This window comes from Lepidochelys kempii, chromosome 26, assembly GCF_965140285.1.
Source record: "Lepidochelys kempii isolate rLepKem1 chromosome 26, rLepKem1.hap1, whole genome shotgun sequence".
Taxonomy (NCBI): Eukaryota; Metazoa; Chordata; order Testudines; family Cheloniidae; genus Lepidochelys; species Lepidochelys kempii.
Window position 1 is genome coordinate 3,109,375 of NC_136405.1, and position 19,602 is coordinate 3,128,976.

General features: G+C 41.9%; 1 protein-coding gene across 1 annotated transcript in view; it reads right to left on the minus strand.

Moving 5' to 3' along the window:
- Positions 1–19,602, minus strand: part of KCNU1 (potassium calcium-activated channel subfamily U member 1) — an 81,342-nt gene that overhangs the window by 20,325 nt on the left and 41,415 nt on the right. The window contains exons 17-19 of the mRNA XM_078850631.1: positions 7,995–8,094; positions 3,791–4,015; positions 3,055–3,232 (exon numbers count right to left, since the gene is read on the minus strand). Of these exons, the coding sequence (XP_078706757.1) occupies positions 3,055–3,232; positions 3,791–4,015; positions 7,995–8,094 (503 nt within the window). The remainder of the gene's footprint in view (positions 1–3,054; positions 3,233–3,790; positions 4,016–7,994; positions 8,095–19,602) is intronic.

Consider the following 19,602-nt stretch of genomic DNA (forward strand, 5'->3'; position numbering starts at 1 on the left):
GGCTAAATAGAAAGGGATCATGTTGGGGAACTCAGTCTTTTGTCAGAAGATGTCAAAGCTGCTCGAGTCAGTGGTGACAGAATCTCTTTCCATTTATTGAAATAATTCTTTTAACAAGAACTGATCACAGTTGTGAGTAATAAAAACAAGAATAATTTGCATTTCCACATTGCCTCTCAGCCAAAGATCTCAACGCATGTTGCAAACTTTAATTAATTTGGCTTCACAACAATCCTATAACTATTATTACACAGGTGTACAATTGGGGTGCAGAACGACTAGGTAGTTGCCCAAGGACACACAGCAAGTCAGTGGTAAGGATGAGAATAGACTTGATGCCAGGATTCTTACTCTAACCACTAGATACCACTCCTTCCCAAACCCATAAATAGAACCCAGGAGCTCTGACTCTCAGTTCCCTGCTCTAACCACTAGCCCACACTCTAGCCATGAGTCAGGAAGAGAACCCAGGAGCCCCGATTTTTAATCGTCCCATCTCTAACCAGTACACTAGACTCCCACCCTGAAACATAATCTGGGGGTCCTGGCTCTCACTCCTATGCTCTAACTACTAGCCTTTTTTTTCCTTCTCCAGAGAAGTAATCTGATTCCTTATATGCTTGTCAGTGTCCCTGCTTCTCCTATTCTGGGGCCGAGCATTGGCCAAGCTTTTCCATTATCCATGATAGAAGATTTTTTCCCCATCCCCCTTGGTCATTTTAATGAATGAGGAAATCAGAGGCATCTTATTCCACATGCTCTGCTTCCGTGGAACAAATTGTCTTGTCATCTGTCCATCTCCCAACAGAATTGTTGGAAAGCTACATGGTGTGAAGAAGGATAGTCTTGTAGTTAAACCCCAGGACTGAGGATCTGAGATCTATTCCTGCCTATGATGTGTGACCATTGGTATGGGCTCAGATCAACAAAGGTATTTGGCCCACAATGCCTGAATACCCTTGAGGACCTGGGCCATGTTGCCTAACTTCTTTGTGCCTCAGTTTAAAGAACTGTAAAACATTGATAATACCTTGGGGAAAAGCCTGGGAGCTTGTTGGGGTTAAAGTTTGTAAAGGGCTCTGAAATCTTCTGATGGATAAAGCTATAGAAGTATTTCCACGAGAAGTGGATAAAAATGTACTTGAGGAAACTACCCAGATGGGGTGGGAAGGGTTGTTTTTCTATTTTTCTCTATTATTGTTATTGCAGCTAAGGGGTTTGGATTCTGCTTATCACAAGTTCTGGTGATAAAGGCAAAAATGCTGAAGAGAAGACAGCCAGTGATTGATAGAAAGAAATGTCTTTTTATTCCTGTAGATAGATCTATCTATCTATCTATCTATCTATCTCCATATGTATGTACAGTAGCTATATCTGTCTACTATGGATAGAGAGATTTAGACAAATATATATATATACACACACACGGTATCTATATCTATCTATGTGGTCAATATATAGATCTATAACTATAGATCTAACTTTATATGTGTACAGATTGCTTCTTAACTAATTAATCTGTTTCAGCTACATGTACTTCTTACTCAAACATCCCTTATTAGTCACTTTTTCTTCTTTTCTAATCCTATATTCATATTGTTTTGTCAATTTATTATTAAAAACGTGTCTCTGCCTTACTCTAATCTTCCTTTGGCACAGCCATTGTTTTAAAAGCCTTGTGAATGATAATAAAGTATGGGGAAAACACTTAGGAGAGCCATATATTTCTCAGCCTGTTTTCAGTTAATTAATACTTCTCCTTTCCCAAGAGGAGGACAAATCTTGGCTCCTTTGCCAAATGAAGGGAGGAAGAGAGATGCAATAAATATTCTGCTGGACTGGAGTTGTTTGCTTCCATGGCAGTTCTGTGCTATAAATGCTGTTTAGATTAAAACAGCAGCCCTCCACCCCACCTCAAGCCCCCATGGGGAAACATACAAATCTCTTACCTGTGTTGAAGGTTAGGGAATGTGCAATTCATCTGCCATCTACCACTGCCCATTAGCTCCATTCACATGGGCTTTTGCAAACAAAACTGGAGCTACTAAAGCTTCAGAAGTAAGCATGGATGCACCCCCACCCCTTCCCCATCCTCAGAAGGTGGAAACCCAAAGTATTGCTCTGAATTTGGAAGAGTCATTGATGTATTTATCTTTCGGAGGGACACCCAGTGACCAGAGCAGTGGTAGATGAGGGGGCAATGCCCAGCAGTCTAAAGGGGTGGTGGAGAGAAAGAAAGGACACAGATGATTCCTCATCAAATTTTTCAATTTGACTCAGTCATGTTTTGCTATAGCACACTGGGTAGCTCTCTGAGCACTTGGAGAATAAGTCCCAGAGACCTACTGGTTTTCCTTTCCATTAAACACCTGTTTGTCAAGCAGAAAAAAGTTTCCTTCCCCACTCCCTGACTCACCTCATTACTTAAGCTTTCTCTGTTTTTAATTTTTTTTACAATTATTTTATGCCAGGAGTTTCCTAGCAACCAAAGGATGGACTGTGGGGCCCCTATGGTTGTTCCTGGCAGTGGTAGTGGGTATATTTTGCAATACATGCTGCCCATTGGTGAGAGTAGCTGGCTTCCTATTCTCCCTGACCCTTGCCAAGGAGTTGCTCTTACTTGGTGCCCCTCACCTCAAAGCTGCAAGACAGTGGGAACTGCCATCTTGTGTCCCCTAATTCCTACCAAATCTGACACCAGTACTAAGCCAGAGAGAGGGCAGTGGCTGCATTTTTTACTTCTTCGTGTTGGACAAAGCAGGACAGGGCTTGTGGCAAGAGTCCCAACCTACAATCCATCACTGATGGGGCCTTGAAAAACCTCAAAATTGCCGACCAAAGTGCATGTTACCATCGTGGATGGTGTTAGTGCAAAGTCGTGACCACTCTCAATGAAAGATTAGTTTCAATTTGTCCTCTGCTAAGGTTTATGCAGAAGTAAACTGAAATATTCCTCTTCTAATGCTGCTGCTTGAGAAAGGCTACAGAGATTATTCTATTTTCCCCTGCCTCATCACATCAAAATGCTCATCTACATAACTGAGAAGTTCTTACCTCCAGCAGTTGAGCTGCACTTAAACTGCATAGACCGGATGTTAAGAGTGGCTAAGATGTTTTCTGTGTCCACCAGAGTTGGATTGGTGGAAGCCCTCACGTGAGAAGACAGGATGGTACACATGGTGCAGTACCTTATGTTAACTGCCCTCAGGTCTGCACAGGAGAGGGCGCTGCCCTGGTAAAAAAGGACAGACAGTTGGAGTATGAGACTCAGAGAAGGGTGAACATTAAAGGGTCATAGGTTTGGTTCAGATAAGCAAACAAATTTCAGAAACTTCTCCAATGTTCCTCTCACCAGCAAAGGTCCAGAAACAGAAGTAGAAACTGCAAAAACTTTGAACTTCTCTTGTCAAATTTTGGATACTTTCCCACTTATTGTGGGGATCAGGTTCTCTGTGCTTCTGTAGGAAACCAGAGAGTGAAGAAGCACCCATAAAAGAAAACAAACTTTGGAGAAGTGAAAATTTGTCAAGAAAGTTTTGGGTTCAGGTTCAAGTTTGGATCTGAACGGATTTGTCCATCTCTGATGAGAATACAGAATTGCAGAAGGAAAATCCAGTGGAAGACAAAAGAAGCAAACTCCTATCATAAGGGAAAAGTGTCAAATCTGGAGTGTTGTACATGGTTACTAAAAACATATTGAACTTTAAAACTGTCTAAAAATGGTGTGTGTGTGTGTGTGTGTGTGTGTGTGTGTGAGAGAGAGAGAGAGACTGAAGAGAGAAATACTTACCGGGAATAATAGCAGCTTTGGGAAATTCTGGATAAATTTCCACTCTCTTTTCATATATTCCAGAGACCCAAGAAAGACAATGTCTTTCAGCTCCTGGTAAGTGAAGTTACTGGCTCTTAAAGGCATCACAAAGTTCCGCAGCCCAATCAATGTTGAATTAGCATCTCCAAAGACACAAACGACGATATGATCATGCAGAGGTGAAGTAGTTTGTCTCTGGTGCTTCTAAATTAAAACAGAACAGACCCCAAGCTGCTAGTTTTTTACATTTTTCCTCAACGTCCCGGAAGACTTGGGCCATTTCCTTACTGGATAACACTCCTGCCATAGAATCAGACTTTGTATACAATGAAACAATTCCTCATAAGTTCTTTGACTCCAAACTCACTCCCCTAAAGTTTTGGTAGCAGGAATACAACATAGCAGAGAAGATAGCTTACAATGGTGAGGAGAACTACATGTTCAAATCCCAACAGTATCTGCTGAGCCCTACAGTCTTCTAAAACAGTAAAATAAATATCAGGCAGTGTTGTGTTTGAGTCTTTCAGGTGAGCCTTTAAAAAGTAAGGTACTGTTAGCTCTGCATGGACATTACTGATACAAGGCACTTTTTCACTAAGGGTTAGAAGTTCCCCTTGAAGTTGTGGTCAAAATCTCTTCCCCCTACACACACATTGTTGTGAAGTGTGCTCGCCTCAGTACATATGAGCAGTAAATTCCATGAAGCTTGCAACTTCCCTTCAGAAAACACAAGCTGATTGCTGCAAACAGAAGAATTTTACCCAGACACCAGATTAGAACCCCTTCCTCTGCTGTGCTCAGGCAGAGTCAGGGATTTTAAAGGGACGCTCCCCACCCTTTCTGCACTGGCTGCTCCTACTGTGCTAAGGTTTTTAGTGTGTTCCATATCATGGCTAATCAGAACTTCACTGCAATGGTGGGATTAGAACTCCAATCATCTTGCTCCAGAAGCACAGAGCAGTATCGCTTGGAGCAAGCTATTAGCAGTATAGGTCCTACAACACACAGTGGAGCAGTTCTTAGTCCTTCCAGTAGAGAGCAGTGGTGCACATAGACAATTTAAAACCCTCTTCGTTCCTCTCCCTCACAGTCTCTTCACCTCATCTTTACGGCCCCTCTCATCTGTGTCCCCCTCATACGCCTTCCCTTCAATTTCCTCACTCCCTTTCTTTTCTGTTTATTTATCCAATCTCCTCCCAACCAAACCTGCCCCCCCCAAAATAAATATATACATAAATTAAATTGTAGCACTAACATGACACCTGCTGCCTGCACACTGTTCTCTCTGCTTGTGTTTTATATCATGTTCCCCATGCTGTGTCCGCTACCCTGTGTTTGTCCATGAGCCCCCCTTCTTGCTTGGTCCTTAGGCATTACTGCAGTAAATATGATTAATAATAACAACTTTGGCCAATTTGTTATTTACATAGGATCGTATTTATCCAGTTATGTATTTGTTATTAATTTCAGGGTTGGGGCCCCATTGTGCAAGGCAAAGTACAAATGCACAGGAAGACATGGTTAGTCCTTGTCTCAAGGAGCGTGCCATCTCATTTAAACCACAGAGATCAGGGGAGAGGCAGAGCAATCATGTTAGGGAATTTGTTTCCTTATTTTTTGACCAGATGTATATTTGGGTTTTGCATTTCTGGTCCTGTGATGTCATGTTTCCTTGTGACACACTATGCCATTGTTTGTGTCATCCTCTCTGCATGATGAGGTTCCAAATAATGAGATGTAACTGAGGAAGCCTTACTTGATTGGTACATGGTATGTGTCCACATTAACCAGTTGAGAGCTGTCAATGTACATGGTGTGTATCCACCTTAGGCAATGAGGTGTCAAATTAGTAAGTCCTCGTAACATTCTTTCCCCAGCCACTTTTCTTTCCAGAGAAACAAAAGCATTATGGCAGAGGAAACTTTCCTGATGAGAGATTACAATCATAACTAAATTAAATGACAGGTTTCAGAGTAACAGCCGTGTTAGTCTGTATTCGCAAAAAGAAAAGGAGTACTTGTGGCACCTTAGAGACTAACCAATTTATTAGAGCATAAGCTTTCGTGAGCTACAGCTCACTTCCTCAGATGCATATTGTGGAAACTGCAGCAGGCTTTATATATACACAGAGAATATGAAACAATACCTCCTCCCACCCCACTGTCCTGCTGGTAATAGCTTATCTAAAGTGATCATCAGGTGGGCCATTTCCTGATGATCACTTTAGATAAGCTATTACCAGCAGGACAGTGGGGTGGGAGGAGGTATTGTTTCATATTCTCTGTGTATATATAAAGCCTGCTGCAGTTTCCACAATATGCAACTGAGGAAGTGAGCTGTAGCTCACGAAAGCTTATGCTCTAATAAATTGGTTAGTCTCTAAGGTGCCACAAGTACTCCTTTTCTTTTTAAATTAAATGATTGTCTCTAACTAATCGGTTTAGTTTATATTGAATAATGAAACCTTCAGCTGTATTTAATGCAACATGCCTTAAGTCCAATGATTAGTTTGTTGAATGGAGCTAAACAATTAAAAATGCAATCTATTATATAGTGTATTTTATAGGAACAATTGGAAAAACGATGACCGCGGGAATCTACAGAAGGAAATATGCAGTTGCTAGATCAACAGGAGAAAGTTTGATATAATAAGCGAGCAACAGGGACGGACATGTTATTTTGGAGAAACAAGTCTACAAGCTTGAGGTGTAATTCCCAGCTTGAAGAATCATACCGGTGCTAGCTCTGATAGTGCTTGTGCACTAAAAATAGCCTAGCATGAGTAATGGGAGCGGCTCACCACCCCAGTACATATCCATCTGAGATGCTAGGTACCTAGCTGGGTTGCCTAGCACCTCAGGCTGCTTGCACTGCAGTGGCTACACTCTATTTTTAGCACACAGGCTTGATCAGACCTAGCGCTGATGCGATTTCTCAAGCTAACAATCCCCAGCCCCAAGTGTAGACGTACGCTAAGGATTTGAAAATGTGACTTAGGTGCTTTTGAAAATGCTACCGTTGGGTTATCTGAGCTGAGCCTCCAGGCCTTTCAGATATTTATCCCTTTCTACTTTGGATGTTGATGGCTTTTAGGATCCTTTTACATGCTCAGAAGGAGGATGCTGCATTTCAAGCAGCATGAATTCCAACCTGCTGCAAGTCTCCCAGCTGGCGGAACAGCTTGAACATTCCGTATTTCTGATGAAATCTTTGATCACCTCACTGCAAGATTTGGTTGCCTCCTCTCAGAATCCTGGCAGCTCAGAGCACCACCTGCCATTTCTAAATGGAATTTTATTCTTTTAAAAGATTAACACTTATAGTAAATAAATGAGCTAAAAGGAAAAAAAAAAAAAAAGAGTTTAAAGATTCCCAGACTGGTAAAATCAGAACACAGAAAGTCTTGAAATTTGCAATTAAGTCATTAAAAAAATTTTTTTTGAAAATCTGTTTCCTCTTTGCCTACCTGCCAGGACCCTCTAGTGAACCAGCTGCTCCCCCACCCCCAAGTCTTGCTGCATAGGAAAGGCCTTGCTGGGGAGGTATTATGTATTATATTAGAGATATATTAAAAAGAGCCCCCTCTCTGTGCACCCCATATAGCCCTAGTAAGGTTGGGGTTCAATTCCCAGCCCAGACACCTTGTATGACCTTGGGCAAGTCACTTAGCCTCTCTCAGCTTCAGATCCCCATCTGTAAAGTGGGGATAACACTCCTGTGCCAGTCGTCCGCCTGTAGAGTATACGTTCTTTGGGAGAGGGACTGTCTCCTGATATGTGCATTTACAGTGCCTAACACGATGGGGTCTTTGTCTTGATTGGAGCCTCTAGGTGCTATTGTCATACTAATAATAATAACCAGCAGGAACAGATGGAACCACCCTCAAGGATGCTACTGCTTCTAGACACTCCCATTCCCACCTGTCCCTGAGGCTCAACCCCTCTCTGAGCTTCCCTCAGGGTCTCGTAGCATAGATCAGTGTCACAGTGTATCCCTAAGAGAAGAAGAAAGAACACAAGTAAAGTGAGTGAGTGAACCGCGCAGGTGTGAGTGTGTCCTCGGCACTGAGTACACAGTGGGTGCCAACCTCTGCAGACAGCACAGCCCTTAGATACTTAGAAAGGCATTCCCCAGAAGCAGTCATAGGAGTTCCATACAGCCTAGCTGATTACACCACACCTACCAGGACAGCCTGTTCCAGTGGGACAGCCTTGCACCAGTGGAACATTCCTGTGGAATCCAGCAGAGCATTGCTATCCTCTTCTGCCACGACAGCCGCAATCCTAAAGAGATAGAGCAACTGATCAGCTACATCGCAGCCATGGTGACAGTTTAGCCACATTGAAATGATCTTTGTACCGGTTCGCAAGAACCCATCTTTGTCTGACTCGTGGCTAGTCTGTCTCACTGCAGCAAGGCAGATCGGTTGTAAGGAGCTGTACATTACATACAAGAGATCTGTCTTGTCCTGGCTGGTACATAGTTGCAGTGATGGTGCAGCAATTTAAAGAAAACACTAGAGGGGATTATTTAGATGAATTCTCTTGTTAATGTGCAAAAAGAAAAGGAGGACTTGTGGCACCTTAGAGGCGAACAAATTTATTAGAGCATAAGCTTTTGTGAGCTACAGCTCACTTCATCGGATGCATGCATGTATCTCACAAAAGCTTATGCTGAAATAAATTTGTTCGTCTCTAAGGTGCCACAAGTCCTCCTTTTCTTTCTGTGAATACAGACTAACACGGCTGCTACTCTGAAACCTGTCATCTTGTTAATGTGCCGTGTAGAGCCAAGCAAATGCAGGGAGAACACATTCATCAAATATTTCTTTGAATTATTATATGGATGGTTCTAGTGGCTGTTTCATGCTTGCTTCCCCTGAATACTCTAACCACCGAGTTCATCAGCAGGGATGTTCATGGAAAGAGCGATTTTTATGCAACCCCTGTCTAGCCCCAAAACCCAATGAAATCAGCAGGAACCTTTCCATTGACTCGATGAGTTTAGGATCAGGACGATGTTGCAGAGTATTGACAGAAAGTAAATTTCAAATATGTAGTTGTGCTTCAAAGTGTTATATTCATCTAATCAGGGAGCAGAACGAACACCATGTGCCTTACATATCCAATCAGGTTAAATTCTGAATGCCAAATTGTTGTGATGTTACTGTTCCTGACCTCAAGAATTGTTCGGAGAATACTTTTGAATGGCAGATAACTATGAGAAAATCACTATCTGATCTCAGCCAACTCCTGAACAGAAAAAAGAGGTGAAATGTGTTGAATAAATAATTTACTCAGAACGATTTTCTCCCGTTCTGAAGTTGGGGTAAAATCAACCTTGAACAATTGTCAAGAACATTTACCAAGTCAGGTACAAAATCGACTTGATCACCCTATGACTGTAATGACCACAATAATGGGGGGAATTAAAAAACCCACCCAGGGGATTAGATCTTCTGCTGTCGTAAACTGGCATAACTCCACCAGCCAAGGTACTAGCCCTTCATATTTTACGTGTCTTAGGGCTTGTCTAATCTTAAAATGCAGCAGTGTTGCTGTAGTGCTTCAGTGAAGACGCTACCAATGCCGATGGAAGGGCTTCTCCTACTGGCGTAGATACTCCGCCTCCCCAAGAAGCGGTAGCTGTGTCGACAGGAGAATTCCCACCTCCCCATTGATATAGCGCAGTCTACACAAGGAATTAGGTTGGTATCACTACATCATTCATGGTGAGCAATGCAGTTATACCGACATACCTTGCTGGTGTAGACCACACCTCAGTAATCTCTCACCTGGCACAAACAGAATGAGCAAGGCCAGGTTCACTGAATGGGAGGGTGTTGCAGGGGCAGGAGGGAGGTGTGAAGGGAAAGGGTGACATTCCTTTCTGAGGGCCTTTCTGAGGCTGTTTCTTTCCACAGGAGACCTCATCAAAGACCAGGCTGGAAGTTCCAGCTGGCTGCTGCTAGCTCACCAACCATAGTCTAAGGAAGTAATAACGAAGCCCCAGGGTGTCCTCGTTAGAATGGGTTGCCTTGTTCTTTTTAAATTAACATGTTTCCAGGTTTTATAAACATTCACCCATCACGAGACCAACACAAAATATAAAAGCCACAGAGGGTCCATTAATGGCACTGAGCAAAACTGTAATGATTGCAGCTTGGCAAGCAGCCCGCAAACCTTCTCTGTGACATGTTCAAGACATTAGAACATGTGCTGGGTTTAATTTTAATCATAAGTCAGAAAGCTGGCTCCATTGCAGAACTGCAGTGCCTTCCTAACCCTGTTCCCTCTTAGCTAGCACAGTCCAGCAGGGACCAGCACCAGATGTTTCAGAGGAAAGTGCAAGAACCCTCACTGTGGCAGATATGGGATAATCTGCCCTCAATGATGGTCTCACTTTAGAGACTGGCTTAAACACTGAACCATAAGGTCTTATATCTCTTCCAAATTTAATTAGTATTAACTATTAAAACTCTAGATATTATTGCTACCATGTAAATGTCTAGTCCCTCTTTGAGTCTTGCTAAATTCTTGGCCTTAATGACATCCTGTGGCAGTGAGTTCCACTGTCTAATTACTGGTTGCATGAAAAAAATTCCTTTTATCAGTTTTGAATTTTTCACTTTCCAATTTTATTTGTTCTCCCTTTGTTCTAGTGTTATGAGACAGTGAGAAAGTCTAAACTTGTTCTCTAAATAGAACTGTCTACAGTAATTGATATATCTGGGGGAATAAATAAACCTGCGTCCCATTAAACCTCTCCAGTGTATCCATACAGTCCGATGCCAAATAGAGACAGTTTTGTCCATTAGCCCTACGGCTCCTCCCCAGTATACAAGGCCTCTTCCCTGCTGCCCAGATAATGAATGTCCCAGCCAGTGATTAAATGGTATTTTGGCAAGCTGGAGACAGTCTTCTCACAAGTCCTTTTCACTCTACTCAGCGCTACCAATCAATCAGTGCACACGTTTTCTATCATAATAAAACCATCATCTATATACACAAGCCACCATGGGTGACATCTCCCTTCATTCCAATATTATAGGAAACATATATGCCTTGGAGGAAACACCTGTTGGAACTCCGAGATGGGAAAAAAAAAAAAAAAAGACTGCAAGAAACCCACTTAATCATAAAGGCATCCACCCGATGTCCTTGCCAAAGCAAAGGGGATTGTGATTTAGCTCACCATTCTTTAACTAAGGTTCCCTTCTGCCATATGTTCTGCAAATGACATGATCCTTGCAGAAATCTGCTTTCCTTGGGAGAGGAATAAATCAGCCTACACTAAGATCTTAGGAATTTGAAAGTGGGGAAAAAAGTCTTACTGGTATATAGATGCTTGGGGCCAGATTATCAAAAGAGTTCAGGGCCAGCTTTTCAAGAGCTTGTCACTTGCTGTTGGGACCAAATTTCTCAAAAGGGCTGAGCATGTTGGGCGCTGGGCTTTTTTGAAAATGTGGCTTTTGGTGTCAGAATAAGAGCGGCTGCATGGTGAGTACTTTGGAAAAACTGGGCCTTATTTAGATGTCTGAATGGGAGCTGAGCTCTTTGAAAATCTGGCCACAATTGTGAGGGCTAAATGTTTGAAAATCTGGAGATAGGTGCATATCCCACTTGTGGATTGGTGCGTAGGGATGTGGGGCGTGTGGGTGTGTTTCCAGGTCCCACTCTGTGCCTGATCCACCCAAGATATGAATCTTTTATAGCCTCACCTGATAATGCTTGGCTGTTTAACCAAGCCATAGAAAGACTTGTGCTTTCAGCTCTAGAGGTCCCCAGTTTAATCCCCTGTGTGTCAGCCAGGATGGCAGCCATCACAGGTGCTCTAGAGTTGAAATGATAGGTAGACAGATAACCACAGTTTGATGGTGAAGTTTGTTCTTTTCCTATATCAACTCATAGTCAGAACTGTAACAGAAACCCATCAGTCACGTCTTAGTGAACACTGGATCAGTACCTCAGCTCCGAGGTATGCTAGAAGACAGATAGATAGATCCATTATGTTTCAAACGTCACCTGAGAATTTTGAACTAGCATAAGTGATTAACAGTTGTTTATAGCATTCCAAGACAGGAATGGAAGCCCTTTTATCGTATCTTCAGCTGCCAATAACTTCTGCTGATAAGCTATCTTTAAATCCTTCACAATGTCTTTGCAAAGCTCTGAAATCTTTTTTGAATCCCCAGCCTGCAGCATTCTGACCTTGGATGTTTCAGTCTCACATAGGAGAATGTGCTTGAAGTGAGTCTTGGTGTCAGACTTTTTGGTGTTTGCTGAGTTCTTTGCTTACTGGTATTCCCTTGGCTTCAGCTGAAAGCTAAAAACCTTTGCAAATCCTTTGGACACAATACTGCCTTCTGTCTCCCAGTGTTGTAATGAGGAGAGGAAAAGGACATAAGACTGAGTGCAAAGCATCCTACCGTTAGCGGTGGATGGAAGAATTTCTTGATTATGCCTGAACAACCAACACACACAGTAAATACCTGAGCTGCCATTGCAGAAGATTTCAGAAAGAAGAAATCTCTGGGTACCTAAATGAAGCAGGCAGGTTGATTCAACAGCTGGAGCTTGGAAAGTCCGCATCCCACCAGCCTGAACATCATTCCATTGTCTTCTGCATCTTGAGGCTTGTGAATGATTTAAGGCATGGAATGTAGGCTATTCAGTTCACATCCCATTTGGGAATCCTCTTTATTGTTTTTTTAATCACTCCCAGATATTGCACTGCACATATGTTAGTCTTATACTTCAAGGAGGAGTAGGGCTTCACACACAAAGCAAAAATTGCCTGTGCCCAGGCAGGTTGCTAAACAGTCTCCCGTTAATGGCCATGGCTGCATTGTGAGAATACTGCTTATTCATCATCACAGATTAATGTACATTACTTCAATCATAATGGATCAAAGTGGTTTGCCTACTTCACATGGAACTGTGAGGCGTAATTAATTGATGCATGCAGAGGAGCTGTGCATAATTGCAAAGTATCATTATTTATAGTATTCCAACAAACTGTTAACAAACACATCCGGCAACACATAAACCCAGCATTTTAGAAAAAAGGATTGTAATTATATCCATTGAACCAAACAGTTCCTTAACAATGTACATGCAACCCCCAGTGAAGTGAGTGGAGTTACATGGGTATCACTAAAGTTGCAACAAACAATTTTATTTATAGCACAGTAACACCTAAAGGCCACAGCTGAGTTCAGGGCCTTATTATACTAGATGCTTTGCCCGCACAGTGTAAGGGACAGTCCCTACCCCCAAAAAGCTTTCAGTATGAACTGACAAGACAGAGAAAGGATGGAAAGTGGTTTGCCTGCAGTCACACACGAGGTGGATAGAAGGGCTGAGATTCGAACCCAGATTTTCTGACTTCCAGTCTAATGCATCATCCATTAAACCACAGCAAGGCCACACTGAGACATATCGTGCTGCAGTGGCATAGCACAGCTGTGCCAGACGCTCTGGTCAAGATGCTCTATGCCGATGGGAGAGAGCTTTCCCGTCGGCATAAAAAAACCACCTCCGCAAACTGCATAAATTATGCACACAAACACTTATGCTGGTGTAATTTATATTGCTCAGGGGTCTGGAATATTCACACCCCCATGCAACGTAAGTTTTGTCAGCATAGGCTGTAGTATAGACATAGCCTGAGACAGCAGCTGCTTTGTGTTGAGCTACAAGAATAAAGTTCTCTGCAGCCACAAGGTTAGCAACTTTTGTTTTAAATGAAAGCCAGGAGTCTCATGTAATAACATGACTGCAGGAGCCAGGGCTTTAATAAAAACACCAAATAGCACTCAGATTTGTGATAAAATCATGAGTTAGCTACTCTGTGAACAAAATATGGGTGCAAATGTACAATAGGTAACAATGCTGCACTGTTGGGGAGATGGCCTAGGTGCTCTCATGGGTCCTTTCCATCTCTAAACTCATGAAGCTGTTTGACCTTCTTTAGTAAGCCTGTCATCTGATCTGTATGTCCCCTCTCTGCCCTCCAGTCTAATTAGCTTCCTCGGAAAGGTTGCTAACACTTCAATGTACAAGGACACATTGTGCAGCACACAGATAAAAGCCAGGTGCCATAACTCCATCGCTGATGTGTTTAATAACAGCACCATTATCACAAGAAAGCCAGACGCCCCGGTTGCAGATTGAATTTGTGTATCCGCGAATTGTTTTACCAGAAAACAATAGCTCATTATGAGTGGTGTCCATTTTGAGATCTCTGCTGAAGTTCCCAAGGGTTACTGTAGGGCCATTAAAAATGCAGTCTCGCCCACACCTACGTATAACGTATTGCAACTGAGAGATGGTTTAAAATTGCAAACCACTGACTCAGAGTAGCATCAGCTTCAGGACTCTGGCAGCCCCTAACTAGTTTAGTCTGGGTTCTGACCCCCCCACACACACCCCACACATACTCAATTCACCAGCTGTGACATCACCTGCGATTGCCAGAACATCATAATGAAGGGGTATTGTCCTGACACGACACTGTGTCTAAACTACTGTTCCCTGTAGGTGTCCTGCTCATGGTTCCTTCCCACCCTCCCTGCATTCCAACTTATTTCATGTCACTATACCACGGATTTAAATTTAACCATTCTCATCGAGGTGGGAGAAAATGCCTTTCACTGACAGTACAAACTTCTGAAGGTACACTGCTGAAGAAGAGATGTGGTTTGCCTTATGGTGGAAATTGGTGAAAAGCCCACATTTGGCTGGTTTTATGCTACAAGAGAACTCTACACACAGCTGTACTGATGGAAAATGACCACAGATATTTACAGTGGAAATTTCTGGATTCAAGCCCATTGTCAATCAGAATGGGGCAGATGCTAACTTTAAAAGTAGGGCCTGATTCTGCTACTCACACTTTCAGCAGTGGCTTTTCTCGGTGACAGTCAGACTGATTAGAGAGTCAGGCACTACTCAGCTTGAGCACGGGTGGCAGAATTTGGCCCCTAATTATTTAATTAAAACCCCAAAGCACGTGATGTGTATGAAGGAACAATGTTGAACTTGGCAAACAGGGAAAAGCAAATCTGGTCATGATGAATAATCTCCAATGACAACCTTGTCATTTTTCTGAGAGCTTCTCAAGAGTTCCCTTTTTTTTTTTTTTTTTTTGGTCACTGTTTATCAGAATTTGCATGGCTAGTTAGCAGGTTAATTTAATTAGCAGCAGTGTTTCTGAACAGCCTGATGGGGGATCTGTGGAGGGCAACAGAATCTGTTCTTGAATTATGGAATTGCACACACTCACACATCTGGAAGCCATCGTGGAACAGATCACGGTCTTGTAAACACATGTTGAGTGTTGCAATATTGTACTAATCACTTCCAACCTGTCAAAGTTTGCAGGAGAAGAGTGACTGGGAACATTTGGGATCATTTGTGACTCAGTGCCATCAGCTACTTCCCCGCCACTTATCATGACGTTATTAATAGCAAAATAATCTAAAAAACAGAACTTGGGTTAGTCAAGATCTTTGATGATAGGAGTGATTTTTCACTAAGACCAATATCCAGTAAAAGCTGGGACCCAGTTACATAGCAACATACCATGTGATTTTTAGATGAACTGAATCTCTAGCATGTGAGACAGACTTCTCTGAGTCCTCTACAAGTGGCATGCAGCTCTGGAGCTGGCTTTCTGCACTGGGGTGGATTTAATCCAATGCAAAACAATCATACTCTCTCACAAAAGCTTCTGCGCAAATAAATCTGTTAGTCTTTAAGGTGCCACCAGACTCCTTGTTGTTTTTGTGGATACAGACTAACACGGCTACCCCTCTGATACTTGATACTCTCTTAGGGAGACGTACCTGGTGGAGTAATGGGTCTTTGGACTCAGTGAAACGAAGAGGAGTTTTGTTGAGCGAGGATTGAGCACGGAAGGTGAAATTCACCTCACACAAGGCCTATGCACCATTTAAGTCCCGTTTAAGCCCTATTTTGAGTTCTTCAGTGGTGCATAGGCCTTGTGGCTAGCCCTCTGCAAAGAGCGAATTCCACCCAGGCAGATTAAGGAATTCAGGACTTGGCCCTGTCAAAGAGAGTTCCACCAGTATTTCTCACATGCTCGCGCACCAGTTCAACCAATAAAATATGGCTGCCTTGTACTCCAAGCTCAAGTTCTTTGTTAATCCACTGCATACCTGTTTAACTCAAATCCCCATGCAGGATTAATTAAATAGTTTTTTTTAAATGGATCATTACAATGTGATTTATGACATTTGCGTAATTGTCAGAATTACTGTAGGTAATTAAAATACAACATGCATGCTGCCAGAGACTTCAGTCACTCTCAGCACCCTGATTAAAAATCAGGAGATGACCAAATTAGAAATAGATTGGTTTGCACAAGTTCACAGGGAAAACTAATTACGAAACTTATCCTTATGCATTCAGAACTCACACAGTCAGGCATGCACAGTCTTAAAGCGATAATACTATTGTACAATGTGAAATGGAGTGAGCAGTATATGGGTGGGAACACCTCTCATTACACAGTGCAATGCAACTTCATTTTGCAAAGTAAGCATATGCCCCAAACCCTTTGGAAAGCTTGATAATGGACATGAGAGACGGGAATGAAGAGGCGTAGGGGAGAGAGAAAGACTATGATTTCACACGAGATTTGAAAAGAGGTAGGAAAATGAAGGGAGTAGCAGAAGTTGCAGAGAAGAAGGCTCTCTCACCAACAGTGGCAAGCTGGAGAGAAAGAAACAGAGCGAAGAGAGTGGCTAACGGAGCTGAGAGAGATGAAGTCTGTGAGGTTAGCTGGAATAAGTTCATAAGCATCTTTAAAAACAAGGAAGGGAGATTTGTACTGGACTGTGAAAAGCATGAATAAACAAGGAAGTCAGCAGACAGCAGGGGTTGAAATGGCACTAAAGCTGGCTGGGAATTTTTTGGCAAACTGTTTTTGCATCAAAATATGTTGATTCATCAGAACTGAAACTGTTTGTGGGAAAGGGTTTGTTTTGATTAATTTCTTGACTAGAAAATTTTTTGGGAAAAAAAGTTTAGAAAAATTGTTGAAAAGTCCAGTTTCTGACATTTTTGAAACAAAAAAAATTCAACTTCACAGTTCGTGATGACTTTTCCTAGACAAAAGGGGCACGGAAAAGCATCCAAACTTTTCTTGTTTATCCAAACCCTCTTCGGTTGTGCTATGGCTTTAAACACCCCCTGATACTTCCATCAACAGAAAAACAAAGGGAAAGTGAAACTTGTTTAACTTGTAAGTTAGGTTTTCCCCCTGACTGAAACACAGGCAGCTAAACTTTCCCAGAATCCCCGCTCCTTCAGGGCAAATGCCAGGTAGGGATCAAAAGCACACAGTGCAAGCTGACAAAAAGGATCTTGCTTATTGTAACAACACTTTCTCCACCTCTATCTATCTCCCTTTTCTTGAGAACACAGTTTTACACTTGTCCTTCATACAAATAACCCGAGGGTGAGAATTATTCAGAAGGCTTGTGTTTGACACCCCATCTGTTCATTTCTGACAGCGATATATAATGTAAGGCTATAAAAACTTGAAAAATAATGCAACATAAAAAGGGATTGACTCGGCTCCAAGAGGCCATAAACGGTAACAAATACCATTGTATGATTTATTTCATGCTGTAATCTTTACAGTAAGTCATCTTTCAGACATTTCCATGTGACAGGTTTTAATAATATTAATGCCCAGAGCAATCCAAATCATCGCCAATAGACATATTTATCAAGCTGCCAATCCAAGTAAATGAAATTCTATAAGCAATAATGTAACATGTTTAAAGGAAGCTAATAAAACAAGTCAGCAGAGAAATATTACTTCAAAGTATTCTCTCTCTAATCCGGCCCTGGATGTTATACAGCCAAAATGCAAATCTTTCCCCTATGTGATTTATTACTCCAAAAATACCAATGACCTTTTCACGAGCTCCTGCACAGCCCCTCACACACATTCATAAAGATCGTGATGCATTCTGCCAGATTAGCTGAATGCTGGAGTGCTTAGCATTATTGCTTTGTTTTGCCTTGCCTTTGGATTGAGATGTGATGGGTAGCATCAAAGAATAAGATCTTATGTCTTTAAGATTTATTAAAAACTGACAAGCCCTAACGTAGGCTTTGCAACTCAGCAGGTATTTATGAACAATTATCCAGATGCTAGATAAGTTTCAATTAAAGAGGAACTAAAATTTTGTTCTTTAACCTGGTTTTCCCTTTCATCTAATTCAGTTTTTATTAATCCTTTGTTTGGCTAAACGATCTCTCATCCAGGACAAAAAGGAGTCCGAGACAGCACAGTCAAGCATCAATGTGGGTTCTTATGCACAAACATTCTTTAGTACCAATCTAGAAACAAAGCAGGAATGAAAAACAAGAGTCAACAACTCAGCAAAAAATACACCATTAAATTTGTCATGCCTATAGGCAAGAACATGTGGAAAAACCATGTCTAGTAAAGGAAATGTATTGATGGAAAGACTCATAAGTGTCTCAGGATCCTAACAGGTTTTCAGTCTTTTACTTATAGCCCAGCTTTATAGAATTTCTTTTGTGAAATGGTACCAGTTAAGTCAATTTCCTGGATATAAAGACCCACTTCTTGGTGATCAATTTTGGGTGAAAAAATGTGTGCGTATTTGAGTTTTGTACGTGTAGTTTGAGAGAAGAAATCTTTAATCAGAGCTTTGCATGCAGCCAAAAATCTATGCAAGACCTGGGCCTGGTGGGTGTTTGAAGACTAGTAACCCTGCCCATTTCCCTCCAACTGGACCTCCTTGAAATTTTCTGAATTTCAGGTTCTTGATAAAATTTTTAATTGAAAATACATTTTTTGACAAAGAACCCTCTCCCGAATAAATATAGAGCTAGTGAAAACTTTTTGAGCAGTGAAAAAGTTTGCTGATTTTGACATTTCAAAAGTTCTGAAACACTATTAAAATATTTTGAAAATTCCTAATTTTTTTTTTTTCGTACCTACTCTACCTTCTCTCTCACTCACTCCTTAGCTGGAGTCTATTTCAGTGGTATATGAGCACCTTTTTTTATGGGATGCTTAAAACTATGTGTCTTAAAAGTCCCCAAGTCCCTGCAACCTTCCTAAACAAGGGATCATGTGATCTCTAAGTTCTTGTCTACAGTAGGGAATAGAGCCATTTGTAACTGAACTGGTTTAAGCATGAACAGTTAAGTAGATCTACACTAACTAGAATGAATTGGTTTAAGACCCTTTGCATATTCCTTCCTCCACAACAGCACTGTCCCTAAATCATTTTCAACTGCAATGCCCTCTTGGCATCTATCCTAACGTTCTCACCATACCTCCCAGAAGAGGTGCTTCTTGAAGATTTTGAACAGTCTCTGGTACACAATGTGAATCAATGCAGTTCATCTGTGTCCCTATATGTACTGCAATGGTTCAAGAGGAAGTCGCTTCTAATGCTGCAGCAGCAGCAGAGCATACTCCAAATGGTATTAAGCCAGTATGGAAAACTTTGGAGCACTTCTGTGCATTAACACAAGGGCTGGGAGCTGGGCTCCTAAATTTCCATAGATCCTCTTTTAAAATCCCAACGGAGGTGCAAAGGGTCCCTAGTTCAATGACATTTCAATTTGTCAGGAAGGGTTTTGGTGCAGGGCTCAAGCCAGGGAGACAAATTCTACTGCTTAGTGATCAGGGCAATGGCCTGGGATGTGGGAGACCCATGCTTAAATCCTTGCTTTGCTGCATTTGGGGTGCAGAGCAGGGATATAAACATGGGC